General features: G+C 41.5%; 1 protein-coding gene across 7 annotated transcripts in view; it reads left to right on the forward strand.

The window, feature by feature from the left end:
* The window catches only part of tead1b (TEA domain family member 1b), a 53,149-nt gene extending 29,878 nt beyond the window's left edge, over window positions 1-23,271 (forward strand). The window contains exons 4-15 of one of the 7 annotated variants that reach the window (XM_072380589.1): window positions 7,974-8,038; window positions 10,444-10,506; window positions 10,597-10,659; window positions 13,075-13,086; window positions 14,025-14,156; window positions 14,439-14,485; window positions 14,594-14,652; window positions 15,210-15,334; window positions 16,394-16,567; window positions 18,441-18,581; window positions 18,694-18,846; window positions 20,050-23,271. In XM_072380589.1, coding sequence (XP_072236690.1) covers window positions 7,974-8,038; window positions 10,444-10,506; window positions 10,597-10,659; window positions 13,075-13,086; window positions 14,025-14,156; window positions 14,439-14,485; window positions 14,594-14,652; window positions 15,210-15,334; window positions 16,394-16,567; window positions 18,441-18,581; window positions 18,694-18,846; window positions 20,050-20,163 — 1,148 coding nt within the window. In that variant the 3' untranslated portion in view covers window positions 20,164-23,271. Of the gene's footprint in view, window positions 1-7,973; window positions 8,039-10,443; window positions 10,675-13,074; window positions 13,087-14,024; window positions 14,157-14,438; window positions 14,486-14,593; window positions 14,653-15,209; window positions 15,335-16,393; window positions 16,568-18,440; window positions 18,582-18,693; window positions 18,847-20,049 lie in introns of all 7 variants that reach the window. The other 6 variants (XM_072380587.1, XM_072380588.1, XM_072380591.1 and 3 more) reach the window with 6 other exon arrangements.
* Window positions 23,272-23,661: the final 390 nt, after the last annotated feature.

The raw sequence follows: 23,661 nt of genomic DNA on the forward strand, positions 1-23,661 counted from the left end.
TCCACGACCTCTCAGCCATGGTTATCATAATCCTAAACTGACAGCATGCCCAAAAAGGGTGCTGTCAGTTTTTCTTTTGAAGCCACAAGTCAGCGGTGCGCCTTCACTTGGCAAGCTGTGGTTTTCCATTGATAGTTCAAGTAAATAGCTCGCTGCCCCCGCCTCCTATTCCCAAAACCTGGGACGGATGCCTCCGTGTTGTTGGTTTTGTGTATTGTGATGCTAATGTCTGCCTGAGACCCTTGAGTCATCTATCACGAATGACAAGAACGCTGGGGCCATTGTGTCAGTCAACTACACACACACACACACATGTGCATGAACAAAGAGAGAGTCACACAAATGGAAATAAACACAACTAAATAGTGATCTACATAACTAATACCCTTTAAAACCAAAACGAGTGCAGTCATACTGTTTTTCTTTAGTTTTTTTATTTATTTAGCAGCATGGTTGCCCTCGGCATACTGGCTGTCCTACAGGCAGTTGTTGAACGTGACTTTTTGTCTTAAAAAATTGTTTACTTTTGACAGGACCTTTGGGAACTAACCCTGCATGAGCCATGAGTAAAAATGTGTTTCCATCTCTCCCGATAAAGCTGTAGCCAGTAAACACAAGCGACTACGTCACAGTCATTGAATCCTGAATGTGCTTTTTTTCATGGAGTGGTTTTTGTTTTTTTCTATCCATTGTGAAATGGATTAAATCGAATGTTAATATAGACTAAAATAATCATGCCAAGACTCCTTAGGTTAAGGAATATTATGTATATATCCAGCCATAAAGGAAAACTCGGGATGTATGCAGGTTTAACGACAAGGGGAACGATACAGTTCAGCAACGACTCATTTCTAAACAGAATAATGTATTAGCACAGGAAGCACTGCATTTAAACTTGTTCCGCTTGATTCTTTACTCTTCTTTGCCATTCTGACACTCATTAGTCAGTGAAATATAAGAGTATCCCCCATTCCAAACCTGTCACTCTCAGCCACACTGTAAGGTCCTACGTCTCTGACAGTAACTCAAACAAAAGATGCTGTAACGACATTGTACCTCACAGAGTGGTGTCAGTGCTGATCTATCTCTCTGTATCCTTATCTTTCACCGTGTGTGTTGTCTTTGCTGCCTGTGCTAGTTGTGTTAGCATCCAGGGAGTCACCCCGGTCTCTCACAAGATGACTGTTCAGCTCTGCTGTGCAACTTCTGGACTTCCACAGACTTTTGTTCAATGTTGCTTCGTGTAAAATCCAAGGGATTTCAGATCTCATTGTGCATTGTAAAAGGCATCATTATTAGTCATCGGACATGTTTTGTGTTCACCTTGTAGTAAGCGCTGCTTTCACTGCCGGATCTGAGCGGGGCATCCAGCTACTACGCTGTTCAAAACACTGTGCAGCTCGGGCCGCTGTAGTAATGCTGCGCACCCACTTTTACGTTTGGCTTTGCCGCTGACACGACCGGCTTGGTTTTTACTGACAAAGCCGTCTGATATGAATACATCTTCTAAACTTTACACCTCTAAAAGAAACAGAAAATAGTGGAAAAAAAATGTTTTGTTTGTCCAGATGTCCAAAACCCAAAGAACATATATTTATACTCCTATAAAAACAGAGGAGCAGAGATTCACTCAGGTGTTTATCAGCTATTTGCTGTAGCTTTGATCTCTCATATAACTGAATATTTCAGCAGCATATTGTTTATGAGACGCTAGCTTTGGAGTACCAATTAATTGCTTTCCTGTTACGATTTCTGCAATCTGAAGTCGGCAAAGAAGGAAAGGGAGGAAGTTCTCACATCCCAGATGTCTAACGTCTGTGTGCGAAAAATGCTTTGCAGTCCTCAGTTTATCACAATAAATGTCAGTATTAGTTTTATTATAAGCTCCTCAATAACTGTGTAGCATCTTGATCTACAATCTGAAAAAAACACATCAAGAACAAAGTGTAAATTATGCTGACGTCATCATTTTATTCATGTTAAGCCTCAGTTTAATCACATTATATTAGTATCATGTAAGTGTTGATTATAAGACTCTGAACTAAATGAAAAGTGGACAATGAAGCTCCTACATGTGCAGAACAGCGTCACATGTTTAGTTGGACTGCCTGTCAGGCCCTGCACAGAGGAAGTGGAGGCAGAATAACACATGCAGGCAATCTGCTTACTGATTCTCAGCCAGGCCCGGCTCTGTCTCATGGCAGAGTGCTGGGCCAGATGTGACTGCGGTTGTGCCTGCATTAGATGGGGGGAAAAAAAAGTGCTGTTACAGGAAATGGACGCTTTTAAACGGAGGAAAGAGGAGAAAAGGGAAGCAGAGCAGTAAACTATTGTTCTTATGCTCAGAAGACCAAACCAAACCAAGTCAAATAGCTTTATATGCCAACACTTGGAGTAGTTCCAGTATTTTTGTCGGGTAGCTTCATGAACGCTTGAATTTTGTTTGAATACTAGTGGATGTTCAGCACAACCTCACCAATGAGAATCAGTTGCTTATAGTATCAGTGTATTAGTTTATTAATAGCTTATATGATGATAAATTGACCAATGCAGAAGGTTTGCCAAGTAAGCCAGGACATTTGAATATATATTATGTGATACTACAGCAACCAGTCGATGAGATTTTACAGTAGAGTTTGATAGCAGAACATCCTAAGCTATCTAATCCGTCTAAACCTGTAAAGGTGAAATTTTGGCGTCTGTCCAGACTTGCCGCTTTGTTGGTGATGTTCAACAATCATAAAGGGTGTGATGTTCTGTAGGAATGTGAGGGTACACCTGTTTCTTCACCAGGAGAAAGCTCAATAAACCAGAATGCAAAGTAAACCTAAAACATCTCCCTTGCTTTAATAAAAGAACAGAAAAACCCTGTATTTTGCACAGTTCTGTTGTACTGGGAGGCTCTCACCAGCAGCTGGGTAACATGGAGAGTTTGCATGCTAAGAAACTGTAGCGACGGGCTCTTCACGTTTGAACCGGTTGGGGCTTCAACACAAAATTTTAGGGAGTGAATCTGTTTTGTACGCAACTACACAAAAGCACACCTTTTTATCTGTAGAGAAAACAATTGCAATCCTTTTCTATCTGTTTTTTTTTTATTATCATTATTTTTGATAGAATAGAAGGTCAAGGACAAAGAACCTCATTCTTTGGGTTTTGGATGGTTCTGTTCATTGTTAGTCACTTTCAAAGTTGGTGCCTTTGCCACCACAGATTCTTCTTCTTTTTCTTTTTTTTTTTAAACCTGCCCAGATTTATTTGAATGATAATCAACACAACAGACACACACACAGAAAACAGTCTGACTGAGATTATTCACGTTGGAGCGATCTAGAAACGCTCGTTTTCTGTCCACCAACATGATGCATTGTCTGTCTGCTTATCTCAGTTCCTACTTTGAGTGTGATCTTCTGATACTTCTGAGAGCAGTTTTTCTACCTCTGCGATGAATCCCAGTATCGTAAATGAGTGAGATTTCTTTGTATTTTTCTTCCTTTTGAGTGTTCAGATTGGCAGTATTTGTAATTTGTATTTGTGTTACGTGATCGCTCGGTATATCTGAGTGTTCAGACAATAACAAGCAATTCCACTCTTCCAGTCTTATTTTATAAATCAGGGCAATAATCTGTTAGACGAGTAGTAAGAAGGCATTTGAAATTCCATCAGCTTTTCAGTTAAAGAGGAAAAGACAAAGCCAAAACTACACAAACTAACAGATACATCTGTACTCAGGATCCTATATTGTGTTACTACGGTCTAGTTCTTTACATGCCGATGTCTTTTTACAAAGGTTTGATGAGTTTTCAGCATCTCTGAAGTTGGTCCACAGGGAACTGTGACATTATGCACCATTGTTATTCACAGAGGGAGCCTATATCCCAGGTTTGCTGGAAGGGGAATGCAAAGGAACAAATGGGATTTCTGACTGAAAGAGGAATCAGCCATTCAGATGTGGCGGGTCCTCCAGAGTCAATGAGATTCAGAGGGAAAGTTCACATGGACCAAGTGAGGGGCTCCTGCAGATGCAGAACAGTTCAGGGCTAACACTATCAATACTTAATCCCTTTCCTGCTGCTTGGGTTGACAGGAACATCCCATAAAGGGTTCATTTTCTCAGCACTTCATTCACCCCACAAGTCTTGAGACCATTGGTAAGAAAAAAAACGATGTAAACAGAGGAAGGTCCTTGTTGAACAACCATCAAAGGAAAATCCCATTTTCATCCCTGCTGTAAAATTTTCCAGTTGCCTTCCTGTAAAACTCATCATGGATGTCCCACATTTGAGCTGCTTCAGATCTGTTCGCGGTTAAATGGGTTCGTTCTACAAGCCGGCGCACAAGGTGGTAACATTTCATAGAACAAAAGTATATGAAGAGGAAGAAGAAGAAACATTAAGCAGAATTAACAATTAACATTTTGCTACCTTACTAATAGTTTTCAGATGTAGGATGTTTAGTTTCGGGGGGGGGATTTTATGTAATAAGCTTTCCTCAGTGCAAAGGACATTAACACAACTGGGCAGTGAATTTATTCTGTGTGATATTCACATGATAATAAGATCACACAGTTTGAGAGAAATGTAGCGTTTTCAGAGTTTTGGCTGTAAAGAACAGCTGTGTAAAACATTTTTATCTTTGATGTGCGTCGTCTTTTTTTGTTGTTGCTGCTGCTGTTTTTTGGTTTTTTTTTTTTTCCAACAAGTCTTGTTTTGCAGTAAGAATGAGGAGGGGGGTGGAAAGCACACAGGCTAGCCAGGACTCACTGGGCTGTTTTTTTTTTTTTTTTTCCAGCCTGGTGAAAAGAATGAATTATTCAACAGTAAGCAAGCTTTCAGCTGGCCATTTGTGTGCTTTGATGTAGGAATCAGGAGTTTGCATGAATGCCTGTATTGTCATGTTGTGTTTCCACTGTGTGAATTATTGAAAATGGTGCCGGTCCCCGCTTCATCCGCTAAAGTTTACACTGCGGGCGCGCTGGACAGGAATGCCGGACTTGTAAATCCCCAGATGTTGTTTATTTATAGCGCGAGGTCACCTGACTGGGTTCAATCAGACTGGGACTGCCTAAATGTTCAGCGTGACAAGAGCTTCAGGGTCAACTGACAAACTACAGCTTGAAGTCAAACCTACGCATGAAACTGTGCAGATGTGGCACACAGACAGGTGTTTCCACCATCAAAGAGCTCGTGTCACTGAGGACTATACGTGGGTGTTTTCATATTAACTTGCACCGCTTTGATAAAAGCTGACTTTACCCTTTTTGTTATCATAAGTTTGTATATCATCATGAAAGAAATGCCCTCTTCAGAAGCACATTTGAGTGTTTTTGCTGGATTGATATCTGCATTTTCCTCCCACCGCCCAAAAACATGCATGTCAGGTTCATTGGTGACTCTCTCGGGGTGAGTTTGAACTTTGGGAAAGAGTGTGTCCACTCTTTCAAAGCACAGCTGTAAGCTGTAACAACTAGACGATTAATTGATTAAATGAATAAAAGTACGAACAAGGACAGTGGGTTTGTTTTCAAAAGGAAGGTTTGTTGATCAGTTTTAGGCAAAAAGCTGATTTACTGTTTCCAGTATTATTTTCTTATGTCCTCGATGTGATAGAAAGCCTCACATCTTTGGGTTTTGAAAGGTCAGGGAGACAAAAAGAAATTGAGGCTTTTTACGTTTTTCGGAAATCTTGTTGATCAAATAATTAAAAGATTTATCCAGAAAGTAGGTGGAAGGATCAACTACAAACTTCTGCTACTCGCCCATAAATGCATCCACGGACATGCACCCGCATACCTCCCAAGAACTCATCACCCTACAGTCCACCACCGGCACCCTCAGATCCACAAACACCATCCTCCTCCAGGCCCCCAGTACCAGGCTCTCCTCCATGGGGGGCAGAGCCTTCTGCTCGGCCGCACCACGCCTCTGGAACAGCCTCCCTACCCAGCTGAGGGCTATTCAGAGCCAAGACTCTTTTAAAACAGGCCTTTTCATTCAGAAAGGCATATGATTGCTGATTTCCAGCTGATTTTTAACCTTGTCCTAACTTGTAGCACTTTGAGATCTTCTTGATGAAAAGTGCATTAGAAATTAAATTTATTATTATTATTATTAGTAGTAGTATGGTCATAACTGGTCTTGGGGGTTATAATTGATGCTTCTGTGTCCAGACCTAAGATGTATTTATTTTAGTCACTTAAGCATTAGTGGCTCACAACACAAACCTTAATAGTTTGTGTTTCCATTATAGAAATAAGTTTGCCCTGCAGGCGCTAGATATATCTGATGTGTCTATTATGTTATCTACGTTTATACCGCTGAGATTTTTTCGCTTGCGCTCTCTCCTTTTATGATCCCTGATGTGTTGCCATTGACAGAAAATGCCTTTCCCTCTGATTCCCCAAGATACGGGCTTATTAGCACATGTGCGGTACTTTGTGGTCCCATAGTGTCGTAACAACAGGAAGGCCTTTAATTGATAATGAAGTAAAGGTGGAGAAATGTTTCATTATGACGAGGGCTTTGGCAAATTTCACAGAGGAGTTAGAGCAGTTCCATGGCATTAGTTGGCTACAGCTGGACACATAATTAGAGAGCCTCCCTACCTATAATTTGTGTAATAGTTTTGGTTGGCGGCATGTTATTACCATATGAAAGGGCTAAACAGGGTCATGTTCATTGCTACAGCAATTAGAGCAGAGCTGAGGGCGGAAGAATGTTTGGGGCCATTGTTAATTGGAGATTTCTACAAAGCTATGCTTTAATTATAATTTAGTCAGAGCTGCACTGTTTTAAACCCAATATATTCCATTTCCATTATTTTCTATAACAGTATGAAAAGCTAGGTCTGTTTCCTTTCAAAACAGTGGGCTTTGAAGAGACTGAGGTTGAATTAGATTAATTTTAAAGGCTCTGCTGCTGCTGAGTTGTTTTTTTTTTTTCATGCTAATGTCACACAGGGACAGTGGATCCGGTTAGTTTATGAGGTATACATACCTCTTCATTTATATGCGTTAAAAATAGATAACTTTACATATTTTAAGCTTTGTGAATGATTCTAAGTGAGATGAGCCGTAATTGTCATAATTGGCTATATCAATTTGGTCATTTTTAGAAGTATAATTATACTAATTGAAGTGAGCTTAAACAAACAGGGTACAGTTTTTACATTTGACTTTGTCTGAATTTTGGCAAATGAACATCTCCCCTACGTTTTTGTCTGGAACAGTTGGTAACAATTACAGCGGTGGTAACAGCTGTGGACATTTCCAAAGCATCCCACGAAGAATGTAAAAACAATGCCGGCTATTTTGTGTGCGTCTGATGTTTTCGCACTCCGTGTTTCTAAGGCCAGAGGCAGTCAGGGCTGCTGAGACAAGTGTTTACACTAATTGTCCTTTTAAACAGAAGGAGACAGAAAAGAAACTGTGGTCTTAAAGCCGCTTTGTAAAACTGCCTCGCAGAGCAGCGCGCCGCTTAACGGACTTCTGCGATGGTAGCAGTGTGTTGTAGTTAAAGAAAAAAACAACAAAAAATCACACAGTCGGTACAGGTGTGTCATTTAGCAGAAGAGACAATTTTGTTGTTCATCTGAGGTCGAGCCAAAATATCTTAGCAGTAAAATGCTATCTTGGAGACCAGTTTCCATTCAAAGTAGGCATGCCGGGTATTTTGCTGTAGAAACAGAAAATGTGAGGTGATATGAAGTATGCAGCGGCAGCACTCGAGTGGAAGATTTTAAAGCCTTGCTGTGTCCTCCACCTTTGCAGCGATGTGACCATAAAGACACTTTTCACGCTAACTGATCAATACAGAGCCACAGACACACATTTCTATTTACTCTTTCAGATTATAGCTTTCTTTTCTTTTCTTTTTTTTAATTTTATTTTAGTGGATATTTAGACTTTAAAAAAAAAAAATGTTTTTATAATAATAATAAAAAAAAATAAATCCCACATTTTTCTGTCACTGCAGGTCGAAATGAGCTGATCGCCAGATACATCAAGCTGCGGACTGGGAAGACGAGGACTCGGAAGCAGGTAAGACGAGAAGAGACATCTCTGTCACACAGGTGTCAGAGGGCTCCCGGGGCCACGCCGATTGAAATGATGCTACGCTGTCGAGGGGGTGGCTGAGTCTGACATATCCCCCGTTGCTGCTGTGTAGCATCAGTAGACGTCCCGCCATTTTGGCTTTCCCAATTATGTTCAGTCATCCTAGCACTTCTACGTACACTTAAAAGTGTTGTTGTAAAATGGTTGTTCAAGTTGAAGAACTATCTTATTTCAGAAGCTGTAACGTACAGCTAATGTACGAGAAGGAAGTGCTGACAGAGGTTTTAAAGGTCTTCCTGTCATTTGGAGAGCAAAAAATGTCCCTCCTTGCGACTTAATCATGCAGGTTGTGGACCTGAACAGCATTTAAGCTTTATTCTGAAGGTACAAATGGTCATTGGTGACAACTTTCAGAAAGAGTAGAGTATGAACTTTGGTACTAAAACCAAATTCGGACTCACTCCTGAAAAACTAATGGGTGTTTCAGTAAAACTGTGAAGCCCACAGACCTTCCTTCTAAACAGGAAGTCGTCGTCCCCCCCCCCCCCCAGAATTGTTTAACCTCACCTACAGTCAGAAACACACCTGGTCCTGTTGCTTATTTAAATCTATGTCTATGTGTACAGTACCAGAGAAGTAGGGGTGGACGATATGGCAAAAATATCATGTCACGATTTTTTAAAAATAAAACCGCGATTTCGATTTTATCACGTGAAAAACAGACAGTGCTGCAGAAGTATTTTCGGCTGGGCAGCTCGTACTGCGGGTCAACTACTTGAAGCAGACGTTCGAACCCGTCCTTTTCTACCGTCTTGAACGGTACCATAACTTTTGCAAGATAAAAGGTAACTGCTTCTGTTACCTCTCTCTATCACTTGCTTGACTTTTCACACAGAGTGCCTTTGTCAAATGCCTGTGTTAATGTCTGTTTTGGTCTTACGTTAGCTGCTGCCTCCGCCTGCGGTGCCGGTGCCGCCGGGCCCCTCGCCGTTTGGCCCTCAGCATACTGTTTGGGATGCTTCCTCTTCAAGTGATTGGACAGGTTCGTCGTGTTGCCACCCGACGTGCGAACCGTTTCTGTGCAAACTTTGCAAATTACATTTGCTTGCGCTTGATCAGTTGCGGAAAATCCAAACCAATTCCATATAATGGAGGTGGAATTTTTAGCGACCAACTCCTCCCTTTGGCTTTCAGCCATGGCTGTCCATGCGGCTACTGCTACACACACAAGCAAGGAGGCGGGAAAGAAAGCGCGTCACTGGCCGTAATTCGCTGTGATTGGTCGGTCAGGTTGACGACGTAATACGTCTGGTGCATTGGTGCATCAGCATAGAACTGCAATTTATAGACGATCCCACGATCTCTGCAGTTTGACAGATCGTTACGGATAGTCTTCACGTTGCAATCGTTCACGATTTAATATCGTCATATCGCCCACCCCTACAGAGAAGTGCAGGTATGTCCAGACTTTTGACTGGCAGTGCTCATTATTTAACGTATTCATGTATTAGTCCGTTGGGTTCAAATGACTTATAAGTGAGCTTTGCTTCACTAGTTCTAGCTTTATGTTTTTCTTCTGTGACAATTAAATTGCAAATCTATTGGCAAAAGAAGCTGAGTTTGAATTCAGTCCTTTAATTAAAGAAACTAAACCCAAGACATGAGTTACCTGTTGCTTAATTTTTCAACTAGTTGTTCCGGGTCTAGTTCCCAGGTCCTTCCCACTTCCGTCCATGTTCTGTACCCGCTTAATCTTGTTCAGGGTCACATGGGACTGGAGCCTCTCCCAGCTGTGACAGGGCGAGAGGCGGGTACACTTTGGACAGGTGGACTGTGCGCCACAGGGTCAGGGCCGATAGTTTCTTAGATAGATATTTAGCTGCAAATACACCATATGATGATGATACTTTTCTGTGAAAGCATTTGAATATCACCTTAAGTATGATTTATGTGAATAGAGTCAGGGTAGACTATGAATCTTCCTCTCAAAGCTGCCATAAACACACATTACTTTTCACTCAAGCTGCTACTTGCGCAGTTTCATCTAAGAGTATAATATCATTTTCAGTTGGACGAATGGCAAAGGTAGACTTGGCCAGTGAAATGCCTCCCCCAGCTCCCATAAGGATATTAGACCAGCCAATTTTCATTCAGCACACAGCAGATCGCATCTGTGTGCTCTTAATGTGTGCTAAAGGGGCCTGCATCCTCCTTAATCAGGTCACTTAAGTGACGACAACACACTGCATAACGCTTTACTGGCTGTTAGCTTGGTGTGTGGTCTGGAGACGCTTCAGTTATGCACCTTATCTAAAAAATGTGTGATCCTCTCTGTACTTTTTCGGCTTTTTCTTGTTTTTTATTTTCCCTTTTCTCTTTTTTCAATGGAGGTGTCTAGTCACATACAGGTCTTAGCAAGAAAGAAAGTTCGAGAAATCCAAGCTGCCATTAAGGTACGTCTGGCTTTGCCCAGTTGCAGGGGGCTTTTCATTGCCATGGTTACAGGCTCTTCCTTTGTTTTCCTCCCCTCCCCTACCCCGCAGGTGTCTAGTCACATTCAGGTTCTTGCCAGAAGAAAATCTCGTGAGTTTCATTCCAAGCTAAAGGTATGCGCTTTTCTGCTTTTGGGCTTGTTGGTTGCTGTGCGTCTGAACTTCCTGGTCCCTATAGTGACAGAGTGAATGCTTGGTGCTCTGATTCCCTCTAACCCCAACCCTCTGCTGTCCGTAGCCTGCTCAGGTTTTCTAACCCTCATTCATCTCTCACTCAGACATGCTGTCACTGTACCGTCTGCTTGGTTCCATCTTCACATGTTCACTTTTCTTTTCAAGCCATTGCTGCATCAGCAGTTGCGCGTCATACATATGATAATATAAAGCGCTGAAAGGAAAAAGAATGGTTTTATTTTCATTATTGAAATGGCTGAATGCATTTATTTCGTAGCTTTATTTTACTTTTTACTTTTTATTTTTAAGAGCCTGACCGGTGCATGATGTTTTTAGGCTTGTGCTGATAGTCGTAGATGAAAAATGTACACAAGCCAATGTGCACGTAATGCAGAACACATAAAGATGCTCTCTAACATCCTGTAGATTAGTATTTATTAAAACAATTATGACCAAAATACGAGTTTACTGTCAAACAAGACAAAGTTGTGTTTCAGACTTTCTCATAAATGTGCCGCAAGTAAAAGCGCTGATATCAGAAAGCCAATTTTTGTGATCGTAAATATGGTAACACGCTAATGTCTACAGTTAATAAAGCTCTGGATCTCCGTTTAGCATGTTAGCATGTTTTTCTTCCTTTTATTTGCTAATAAGCACTAAAGACAAAGAACGGACCAGTCTGAAGGGATTTCCGGTGGTTTCTCAGGTATTTGTTCTTAAACCAAACTCTTGGACAATCTGGACTTTAAACCACATAGAAAAGAATAGCCAGTTAGCCATTTTATCCTGAGTGAGGCGGAGCTAAAGATGTTTAAACATTTCAGTCGTTTAAGTCAGCCGGACTCTCAACTCGGAGACAATAAAGTCCTGATCAAAATGACGTGCTAAGAGATTTAAGTTGTCCATGTTTGCATCTGGATCGCAGCGGTGGACAGATTGAGCCTTAATGTGGTCGATTGGGAGAACTTGTCAAATATACATGCTTTTAAAAAAAACAACAACTATCATAAAATATTGTCTTGTACAGAATACATCCCAGCATATTCACGTAGTGGTCAGGCTCAAATGTTTCATGCTATCTGTTATTTGTGTAGGTTTAGCCTAAGTGTGCACATGCTGCAGAACATGCTGGCATTGGCTGTCGGTGAGTGGCTGAGCGCTGATGATCTGGAAAACTGTCTGCTTACATCTCTTACTAAGCAGATTTCATGAAAAAAGAAAACTGGCATGGCAAGAGAGGGGGGGGTGTGTGTCTGTGTTTAACAAAAAAGTGAAGCTGATATTACAGCTCTACTTTCTTTTCAACATAACCCAACTTTTCCCGGCTGTCGAAGGCTCAGTGGTGCACATTTAGAGTGGAGAATGGCCGTAAAGCTGGCTGTTTCTGAAATGCCCTCTCTGCTCTCTTCTTCTTCTGTTTTTACAGCCTGTTGATAACTCCTGGTTGTCACAATGCCGTGGCCGTCAGTCACTTTCCCTCCTCCCCATTCAGATGTCGTAAATTCGGAGCGTTCTCGTCAGTTATTTCAGAAATTGTGAAATCTGTTCAAATCACGGAGGAGAGCTTTTCAGAATGTCAGATTAAAATGGGAGAGGGGCATTGTGAAAGAAGTCATCTTGAATCTTACTGACCTGTATTTTTGGTATTTTTACATCAAAGGACACTTCCCCCATGTGTCATTTTCATCTTTTCTTGTGTAACTGACTATACGTTTTGACTTTCACACTTCGCTCCTCTCCCTGTATTCAACCCAAATTAATGACCCGTCATTAATCTGTGTGTGTGTCTGCGCGTGTGTGTGTGTGTGTGTGTGTGTGTGTGTGTGTGTGTGTGTGTGTGTGTGTGCAGAGAGACTGAGTCAGACAAGCAGCTAGCCACATGAATGCCTGGTCTTTCAGTGGCACAGGCGGCAGGCTGAAGAAAAACAGACAGCTTTTGTATGAATCCCTGTCTTTTCTCATTTAAAGCAAATTAGAGTTCAGTGGCAAAGAGAAATGCAAGTGTCCCCCTCATTTTGGGCGGCATCAAAACCTGCTGTTTCTGGTCTTCTCTATAGCATTTTAGTCAAATTATTGTCATTACTTTGCCGTTTGCTTTTGTCTCGTGATGACTACCGACCAGATTGTGGAAATTCATTATACATTATAGACTAGACTGACCAGGGATAATATGTAAATGTCCATTTGTTATCAAGTGTTTATTACACATCTGTACATGTTTTCTAGTGTGAAAAAGATTTTTGTTTAATCTGCCTGATGTAGTTTGGAGGGGTTTTTCATGCATAACTCACACTTGAATTACTAACAGTAGTTGAACTGCAAATTGACAATACAACCCTGTTTGTTTACATTTAGGTTACAAGTATGGTAAGTATTTTTCTCTTTGCTTTGTCTTAATTAGGGCCTGCTTCTTCTTCTGCTGCTACTTTTGCATCTCCATCTGCTCCAGTCGTAGTGACACAGTAGCTGCTGCTTCGTGTTTTCTGTGTTTATTGCCGTCGGCGTGTGTCATCGTCTACGAGCACATTGTAGCTTGAATTTGCTTTGTGAACTTCTGCTGCCAGCATGCTTGCCTGTAACTTCTGCCACCAGTGGGTCTGCATGGGTTGCCTGTGTGAGCCGTCTGCTGCAGTATTTACGGCCTCTGGATAACCTCCATTTGGTTTTAATAAAAAAAAAAAAAAGAAAAACGGAAGAAATGTCATGCGATAGGAAGTGCACCTCTTCAGACTTTCCCAGTAATGTTCAAATTGATCGTACGACCAGGCCTTTAAAACAAAAAGGAAAAAAAAAAGAAAGATATTTCCTGATGATTTGCGAACCTCTTTTTACAAAGATGAAGCAAAAGCAACTAGCTGGAGTCGTGTGACTCCTAACAAAGTGAAATTGGTGTTTTTAAGTTTAAGTTTGGACATTCTTTTGGATCTTAAGATGTGATGAGTTTTGACATGCAGACAAATGCAGCCTTGAGGGAAGTGCCTCTGAATGAGTTTTTAAAAAGACGTTTTTTCAGGAGATTAGTCAACACGTAAACATTCATTTCAGTGCATACCACTGCTGGCCGCAGCATATTGGAATTCAGAAGTCGTTTTTTTAGCACATACCTTTAAAGAAAAAAAGGTCTCCCTTTAGCATAGCGGTGCTAAAGCTGCTTCTTTTAACCTGCTTGCTGTTGGCTCTTGTGAGAAAGGTCGATGACGCTTTCAGTGTGTTGTTTAGAGCCTGGTTGTTTTTTACCACTGCAACATGCCCCCCCCTCCGTCTCTACTGTGTGAGTGCTAAGCCTTTTGTGACTGCTGTTAAAGGACCAAGCCGTGAAGGACAAAGCACTCCAGAGCATGGCCTCCATGTCCTCGGCTCAGATCGTCTCTGCCACGGCTATACACAACAAGCTTGGGCTGCCAGGCATCCCTCGGCCGGCCTTCCCTGGAGCAGGGGTAAGAGCCTTGCCGGCACCCCAGTATTGATCCATTCTGTCTAGCTGCACCCAGAGCAGCAGGGCCAACCACAGCAACACCCGCGCCAAATCACATTACACACCACAGCTTTGCACAACTGCCCCTATCTGATAAGCTCATGATGAAAAGGAGTGGTAGTCAAGATAACTACAACCACTGAACACTAAGAGCCATTTTGATCTTTCCACTAACAGCTGCTCACAGTTGGATGTTCTTTGTTGTTTGTTCATTGTTGTGAATTTTTTATTTCTAATTGTCCAGTTATGGCAGGGTATGATATCGACTGGTCAGCCAGGATCCTCACAGGAGTGAGTGTCATACATTATTGTTAGTGAAGTAAATCCTTAAATCTCTGGCGATACATTTTGTGTTTGCATGGATTTTTTTGATCTAATGGCTGTCTCTTTCTGTTTCAGTATCAAGCCTTTTACCCAGCAACCCTACCCCATGCAGCCAGCAGTCACAACCATTTCAAGTGAGAATTTAACCTGATTAAGGAATGATGGCAGATTTACCATTTAAGCAGTTGTGAAAATTATAACACGAAACTTGTTTTTTCACACGTCCAGCCTAACCCCTTAATAAATACCCAAACTCGGACCCCTTTCTCATCTCTACCCAACCCAGCAACTTCTGTTTTTGTGAGAGAATGTGTTTATCTGAAGTTTGCACAAATATGATAAATGAAAAGGGAACAATCAATTTAACTGCAGACAGCTCAAATCCAACATTTATTATCCAACATTAAGATATGCACGGCCCACTGCTTGCTCCTATTTATATGATAATTTTTCTAAATTTGCACATATTCATTTGATGTATTTTGCTTGTGCAGTTTGTGAATTGGCTTTATTGGAAGCAAAGGGTAACATTAATGCTGGCATAAGCCCACCTGGCTCCCAACAGATGTCCTCAGAGATACTTAGCCTTATGCCTGAGATGTTTTAGTGTTTTGAGATGAAAATGTTCCGGCCGCGTCGTAAAACAAAGCTGACAGAGGATAAACCTGTAGTTGTTGTGGTGTTACTGCAGGTTATGAGCCCACAGCAGCTCCAGCACCCACAGCACCAGCATGGCAGGGCCGCTCCATCGGTACTTCGAAACTCAGACTGGTGGAGTTTTCCGCTTTCTTAGAGCAACAGAGAGACCCGGACTCGGTGAGTGGAGCGTTGCACCAAAACATGAAATATCACCATCCCATGGTGTTCATTCCCACCTCTTATCATCTCACACTGTGACACTTTCCCATGCTGAGAGTCAGCTGACAGGAAGCCAAAACAAGCTGAAAGGGGGTGAAGGCTGGTCCTTAGCGACACTCACCATGAACACCTGCAAAAATAAGGAATGTCTGTATTAATCGGTTCCTTAAAAGGCTAAAATCTATACACAATGCACACACTTTCTAAGCGTGAGCCAACTCTTGTTTCCAGTTTGCTTTAGCAATTTATCGCCTGTCTGCATTTTCTGATATCGCATGACGATAGTCATTCATCTTACATGCAGCATGTTTAAATGGTGCATTTGCACTCAGGGCTACATGCTGGGGAGGCTGCTTTGAATTGAAATGGACCACCACGTGACTGCGTGAAACATCTGAAAACAATGTTATTCTTTGATTCGCTGTTTCTCTTTAACCGCTTTATGCTAAGCATCATGTGCATTTGCTTTAACAGACCACGGTTTTCATTCAAATGATAAAACCGAACGCTGATGTTATCATTTAAAAGCTTTAGAAAAAGCGCTAACCAAAAGAGCTCGCCTGTTATTTTAGAATGGTTTATTCTGTTTGGTTCTCGTTGTCTTTGTTGTGAAGATGCTGTTTTCCAGACCCAGCAGAGCTCATCTGCTAGCTAGCGGGTGGGATAATTATTTCACGATTCAAGCATTGAGATACATCCATCTTTGTCAGAGGTTGTGGCATCACAGCCCAAGTTTATTGAAATTGGTCGCAGTGTTCTCGCACCCTCAACTTTGTTAAAAAACATTATCGCCTCATTTGTGCATCACGAAATATGGAAGCTGGTTAAACCTATCCAGACAGACGTTGGAGAGGGTTGTTTCTCCTCATCACAGTGTATTGTTACCAATCTAATCCTGGATATCACTTGCTTATTATGTTGGTTATTTGTCAGAACAGGCTTACTCTGCTTCAGTAAACCTTCTGTGCTGATGGCTTTTTCTTCAGCTAGCGATGTGCTGTTTATTTGCTCTTTCAGTACAACAAGCACCTGTTTGTACATATCGGACAGACGAATCATTCCTACAGTGACGCCCTGCTCGAGTCGGTGGACATCCGTCAGATTTATGACAAATTCCCAGAAAAGAAGGGAGGACTGAAGGAGCTGTACGGAAAAGGCCCCCAGAATTCATTCTTCCTCATAAAATTTTGGGTGAGTGCAGTTTATCTGTCAAATTAGTGACTTTGATTAATACAATAATGTTTTAGACATACCAGCTTTAATATCACCATAACCCTCCAAACACAGTGCAATGTTTGATGGCAGACTCCTGTTCAGTAGGAGTGAGCTCAGGTTAGTGTTTAGTGATTGGGAGTAATCAGGCTACACAGAGAAGATTGCTCTCTTAATGTTTGCAGAATGCACTCTGCTATATTTGGACTGGCATAGCAGGAGAGCTTTTGATCAAAGCACTCGCTAATTCAGTCTAATATCCCCAAACAATGGAGTGACCTGGTTGCACTCCTAATGGCTGTTTAAACATTGCATGTATTTCCTCCCTGATGCAAAATGCTAACAAGCGGCAGCCAACAAAGTAGGCCCCGCATGCACTTGGACCAAGTCCCCTCAAATTCCTTTTGAAGTGACCGACAAATCTAAAATTCAAATGAAAGACAGAATCTGCACAATAATGAATGTGTAACTACTTTGCTTAATGAAGGAGGAGAATGTTGTTGGGAGGATGTCTCCTCTTTTTATGTCCATAATGAACAGGATGTAAGGGGCGCAGAAAGGCTGCCCTCCAGGAGCAGACCCGTTCAACCTTGTAAATCAGTCTTTCAATGTAACTTCATTTCATTTTCTTTTCTTTAGAGCATTTTTTTTTTTCCCCCAATAAGGACGCATTAACATGCTCATTCAGATGTGGCCTTGATCGTCTGATTTGATGTGCGATGTATACTGATCTGCGATCTGATAGATTCTGTATGTGCCGTGTTTCTGTTTCATACACAGCATGCGCCATTTCCTTTTATAATTTCATTATTTGGTATTAGAAAGTCATTTTTAAATGTTTAATTCCAACGGGAAAAGATGCAACACCTAAAAGCAAAATTTTGTTGAACGCAAATGAACAATGGAGGTCAGTGTAGATGTGATAAAAACAGAAACATCAACACAGACACCTGCAGCTCCACACTGCATATAGATGCAGGGAATAGCAGGTGGATCGTGAGCTGATAAGGAGCCACATGTTCCAATCAGGTGTTTGGTTGTAAAGTGCTAAAAGAGACAACTTTACTCTCAGCAGTGGGGGGAGTAAAACACAGCTCCACTTCACAGACACCATCGCTGTAACTGCTGGGTGTGTAAATGCCTGGGTTTCCATCCACTGTCAAAGCACATTCTGATGCGACCTTTTGAAAAGCTGCAATAAAGAAATATGAATCCGACAACGTCAATCGTCTGGTTTGAAGTGCAGAAACTAGGCTGCGTAGTGTCCCCAGACGGTTGTAATGCAATAGAAGGAGGAAAGAAACCTTGAAAAAGGAAAACAATTATTTTGGTGCGCATCCGCGGCAAGAAAATGGAAAAAGCTCTGCTGCATAAATTGCTTTTATCTCAGGGAGTATCTGGGATATTGTACCATATCTGGGAAGTCGCTGGTTAGTCACGTTGCTTCATTGTTCCCCGCTTCCTGAAACAGCTGGTGAGTCGTCATCTTTGCTAGTTCAGAAGGTATTTATGAAATTTACAAAGCTGTTCTCCCCTGATGGTGCTTCAAGTCTTCTTTGAAATGGGGAAGAATCACCTCAAGTGTGGTGTTTTATTTTATTTATTCAATTATCTATTTACCTTTGAACTTTTTCATTTGACCTTTTTTTGCTTTTTTCAATTCACATCTTCCTCATGAAAGTCAAAAACAAGGAAACCTGGCTATTTAATAACAGTGTCGTCTTGGTAAACTTGTGTTGTTTCAAATGTGCTTTATGAATAAAGTTGACAAAAGTGATGTTTCTGTAACTGACTACCCTAAACATTCGGTTGCTTTCATACTCTGTATTCTCGCTTTTCTTTTGTTCCTCAGGCTGATTTGAATTGCAACATTCAAGATGATTCTGGGTCTTTCTATGGAGTCACCAGCCAGTATGAGAGTTCAGAGAACATGACCATAACGTGTTCAACAAAGGTTTGCTCCTTCGGCAAGCAGGTGGTCGAGAAAGTTGAGGTATGGACTCATTCTTCAGTCCGGGGAATAAAAAAAAAACGTCTGGAATCTGAACAGCGCCAATGTGCCCGGTGCATTTCTCTCTAACGTCTCTGCTTCTTCTTTCCCTCAGACTGAATACGCACGGTTTGAGAATGGGCGCTTCATCTACCGGATAAACAGGTCTCCCATGTGTGAATACATGATCAACTTCATCCACAAGCTAAAACATCTGCCGGAGAAATATATGATGAACAGCGTACTGGAGAACTTCACCATCTTACTGGTAATCACCTTGCTGACCTGAGTGGATGACGTCCTTCTTCAGGGCTCTCATTCTTCCTCTCTTTTCTGCTGGGATGTGTTGGTGGCTCCAGCTGGCTATAAAGGGGGGGGGGGGGGGGGGGGGGCTCTGAGATGGGTTCCTCTTGCTGGTCTCACATTCCTGTCATTCCACGAAGGATGAAACGTCGTCCGAGGAGCCTCGTTATCTGCAGAGGAAAGGGAGGATGAGAGAGGGCATGAACCCCTGTCGTTAGCCATCACACGAGTTCTTAAAGCAGAAGAAAAAATGTTAGAAATACAGGCTTGAGGAAAGTTGGCCTCTTTTTTTCCAAAATCAGTCATTTTTATAAGTCTTCTTAAGATTAAGAGGAGTTTCCCAAAATGATAGACTGATATGCTTCCACAAATTAGATTAAGAAGAAGCCTACCTCCCACTCAGTTGTTAATGGATGAAAGCATATGAGACAAAAACGCGTTTTACCTTATTTTTAGGGTCCAATTAGCAAATTGAAACTCTACGCATAACACTCTGTGGTGTTTTTTGAATGAAATGCTGCGCAGACATCGGGGGTTGGCTAACATTTACATATTTTATGGCTCTTGCACTTCTCCACGGAGCAATGTGGCCCCCAGGAATCGGTACCAGATGGACTTCTCCACACTGATCCATCTTCACAGGATTTAAATAAAACTAATTTGGACCCATAAGCCAAGCCCAACAGGAAGTTAACAATTCTGAGTTTGCTTCTCAATCTATTTTAAGAAACTCCCACACATGTTATTGGCTCCATGTAACAGTGAGCAAATCAGATGTGTTTGTGTGTTATAGTTCCTGTAATAAGAAAAGACGGAACGAGGTGAAAGGTAGAACCTAAATAATACAGCGGTTTGTTTTTGAGCCAAGACCGTTTAATTTCCAGTCTGAAATGTATTTCTGTTGCATATTTGATCACTTTTATAACAAGAAGCGTCATGTGAAGTCTGTCTCACATGAGTATTGACACCAAAACTGTAGTTAACCGTCTTTCTAATGACAGCTGATGAATGCACTTGTGACTCACATGAGCGATGAAGACATTCCTCGTGTCAGATGAAGATAAGCATTCAATCAGAGCACAGTGTGCTCTGAGGTTACATCTTCATGGGACACGGCACAAACGAAGAGTTTACAGAGTTTAACGCTCACTGTGTTTTCCCCTCGCAGGTGGTGACGAATAGGGACACCCAGGAGACGCTGCTATGTATGGCGTGCGTATTTGAAGTTTCAAACAGCGAGCATGGCGCCCAGCATCATATCTACAGACTGGTAAAGGAATGACTGCCCTTATCCATCGCCCACGTGCACTCTCCAGTTTTTCATAGACTTACCAACCTCAAAACAAGTGGCAGTGCCTCTACTAAAGTCATACCTTCAATGCTTTATGGTCAAGGTATCGGGGGTGAAGTCTGTTGTTAAAAATCTGTTTTAATATAGGTGTTTGTTATTTGACTGCAGCTGTGAATTGCGGTACAGTTGTTTTATGAGTCAATGGGAACTTTTATGGGAATTTTCATTTTTGGATTTGTCGAGTTGGTCTCCGTTGGGTATACATGTGGCCGTTTCTAAAATAATTACCTTAATTAATCTGATAAATGGAAATGATGTCTGCTGTCGTCTCTCTTCTGTATACTAAGAGGAAAAAAAGGATGCAGCGGCCTGTCGTGGTGTGTAAAGTGTGTTTTGAGGGTGTTTTGTTCGTCAGTGCTTCATGATTTGTGGGAATACACACTGTAGGTATACAGACATACACCCACAGCAGACAGATTTCCCAAAGAAACGCAGCTAACGCTACGTTTACATACACACAGTAGATGAAAGCAAGCGGTTGGAAATATTACAGGAATATTGTCTTTTGAAAACATGAACTCTGCTTTTTTTTTTAGTCGCATATTTATCCCCGGTGAAGCACTCCACATCTTAGACACTAACAAGAGAAACAATGGACTGTGAAAAATAAAACACTTTGCCTGCATCTGCTCCATAAATGTGGAGAGTTTTTCTGTGCTGTCGAATTTCCTCTGTGACAACTGACAAGAGAATTTTTAGGTTCTGGACAGGTGAAAGTATGGCTAAAATGACTCTGAATCGGACTCATCTGGTCCAAAAGCACTTTGCTCACCTCCCAGTGCTCGCCTTTGTGATGCTTACGTTTGCTGTGTGGCTTTAAAACCACAGTTTGAATTATTGTGACACGATAACTCCCCCTGAATCGCCCTGAATATATTTCCCCTTCGGGATCATGGTGTAATAACTCCAGCCAGAGCACTGCTGCCTTCATGCTCACACAATGTTCATGTGTTTGTGTGGCTTACACCCATCCCAAGCCTTAAACATGTTAAAGCCGTGTGTGAACTCCAAAAGACGCCACTAAAGCTGTGATCTCCACATGGAAAGACTCTGTTTGTTTGCAGTGTGTATACAATACAATCTGCCAAAGTGTAAGTGTACAGTGCCTTAGAATATACGCATTGCCCTTTGTTTTAGGTCTAAAATCAGTTTTGTGAATGAAACAGGCAAAAATACCAGTGAACTACTTGGTGTGCATCTTCACGTCTTAGGAATGATGCTTCATAAAATTTGTGCACTCCTGGAAATCCAGTTTTTGTTGCTGTTTTCAAGACGCAGTACGCTTATGTTCAAATAAGTTTCTAAGCTCAGAGGGGCTGTTTTTCTTCTTTTTTTTTCCTCTAACGCTGTATTGGTTTTGTACAAGTGTACTACAGACACAAGACCGACTGCCTTTCCTGTTGCAGAAGACCAAAAAAAAAAATCTGGAGAATCTTTTGTCATGTCCGGCGTGATGGCGAGGAAGTGCCTTTTGGTTTCACATTTCCAGCTTCAGAAACATCGAACAAAAAAAAAAAAAAATCAAGTTTAAATGTTGCTCGACCAAAAATGACACACAAGTGAAACCAACCACCACATTGCCTTGTTAAAGGACTAAGGACTGACTGACAGCAGGGGAAGGATAGACATTGGTTAAATGAATAAATCATATATTCTTTTTTTTTTTTTAAACAATGTAAATTGATTTGGAAAAAAAAAATAAAGATACATATTTGAAGAAAATATTTCTTTGCTGGAGGTTAAAGACTCCCGCTGACCGGATGCCAGCTCAGAAACATTGAAGCCGTCTTGCTTCGTGCACACTTGCAGGCTCAAGTGTTTTGTAAAAAGGGTATTTTGAAACCTCGCGGTTTCCTCTCTCCCGTGACCTCGCACTCGCGCGTGACGACGACCTCAGAATATTTTAAGAGATGCTACCTTTGACGCGGGCGCACAGCTGACGAGGCAGGGACCGACTCAAGCTTTTTATCATTTACTTAAATCCAGGAGCTCTGCAGCGCAAACTATGAAATCGCATTTAGGACCGTTTTCGGTAGACAAATCTGAAATGTTTGACAAAGTTAAGCTTTTTTTTTTTTCTTTTACAGCTACTACAGTAGCGTGGACGGGGGCATCGAGGCTAATGCCTCCGCTGCGAGGCTCATAATTACGCAATCGTTTCACTGTTTCTTACAGAGATTATAATCATCTGAAGTATTTTAATCAAAGAATCTCTAAATAACTGCAGACAGTGTCTCTGGAGGACACAGATAAGAGTTCAATCATTCAGTATTTTTGCCACAGGTCTGTGGAAACCGTCGAGTTGTAACGTTTATTTTTGTTTTGTTTTTTTTCCTTCTCATGTTTACCCCGTGTATCTGTTGACATTTATTGATTACATACTGTAGTGAGATGTTCCTGTTTACTAAATGTATTTGTATACTTGGTTTTGTGATGACATTGTCTGTATATTGCAAGCCCAGTAAGATGGTAATGTTGTCACTGCTGTTACATTCTGACATTTTAACACTAAAACAGCAGGACTGATGCCTTTTAAAGGCACAAATGACTGGTGGGCCATTTTTCTAGGGAAAATGGACACACGGGCACACAAAAGCGGCTAATTTCAATCATGCTACAAACATATCAGCAGTTTAGCGCTTGTTATTTGTAAATTTCTCAGAGTTAGGTACTGGTACCTTTCTGTTTTATGACCATCTCTGATGGTGGCTTTAAAGTGATTCTTGACATAGCTCACCCATAGCGGTCATTCACTCACTTGGGTTTTTGTGTGCAGATGTTTCGTTTGGTTTCTTTTTGTAAAAAGGTGCTTTGTATAAAAGTTTATCCTAGCTTTTCTTGGTACAGATGTGTGATATCTTTTCATATCCATGACCGTAATGTGTTGGAGCAACGGCGAGAAAAGAAGCTGTGCTATGTGTCCGTTTGGTCTTGTCTTTGCTCCGTAACATTCTGATGCCTTCTTGACAACAGTACATATTTTGTAGCTCTCTAGATACTTTGTATGTATGCAATATTAAAGTTCAATGAATCTGAAAAGCCTTTCCTCCTCCTTGTCACTTGAGTAAAAACCTGAGGGCTGACTCACTCACCGCTGCTGTTTTCTCACACACTGAAAGGTGCCAGTTGTGTAATGCTGAACTGCAAGAACCTCATATGAACAGCAGATGGCGCCTGTCCCTTGCTTCACTTTGAACTTCTCCCTCCTTTTTAACGTGTGAGATAACAAGTGTTTAATGTGTAATAAACCTCCAGCAGAGGGAGACACAGTTTAAAGGAAGCAAATTGTATCCTTGTCAGATTAACCCCAAGCAAATTAAAATGGAATCCCATTCAGCGTTTGAAGCAAACCTTGGGTTTTGCACTTCATGAGTTCATGAAAACTTGAAAAATAATTGGGTTTTTGATTTTGAAAGAAGGCCCAAATAC

Source organism: Leuresthes tenuis, unplaced genomic scaffold, assembly GCF_036924035.1.
Source record: "Leuresthes tenuis unplaced genomic scaffold, fLeuTen1.0.hap1 SCAF_2, whole genome shotgun sequence".
Classification (NCBI taxonomy): Eukaryota; Metazoa; Chordata; class Actinopteri; order Atheriniformes; family Atherinopsidae; genus Leuresthes; species Leuresthes tenuis.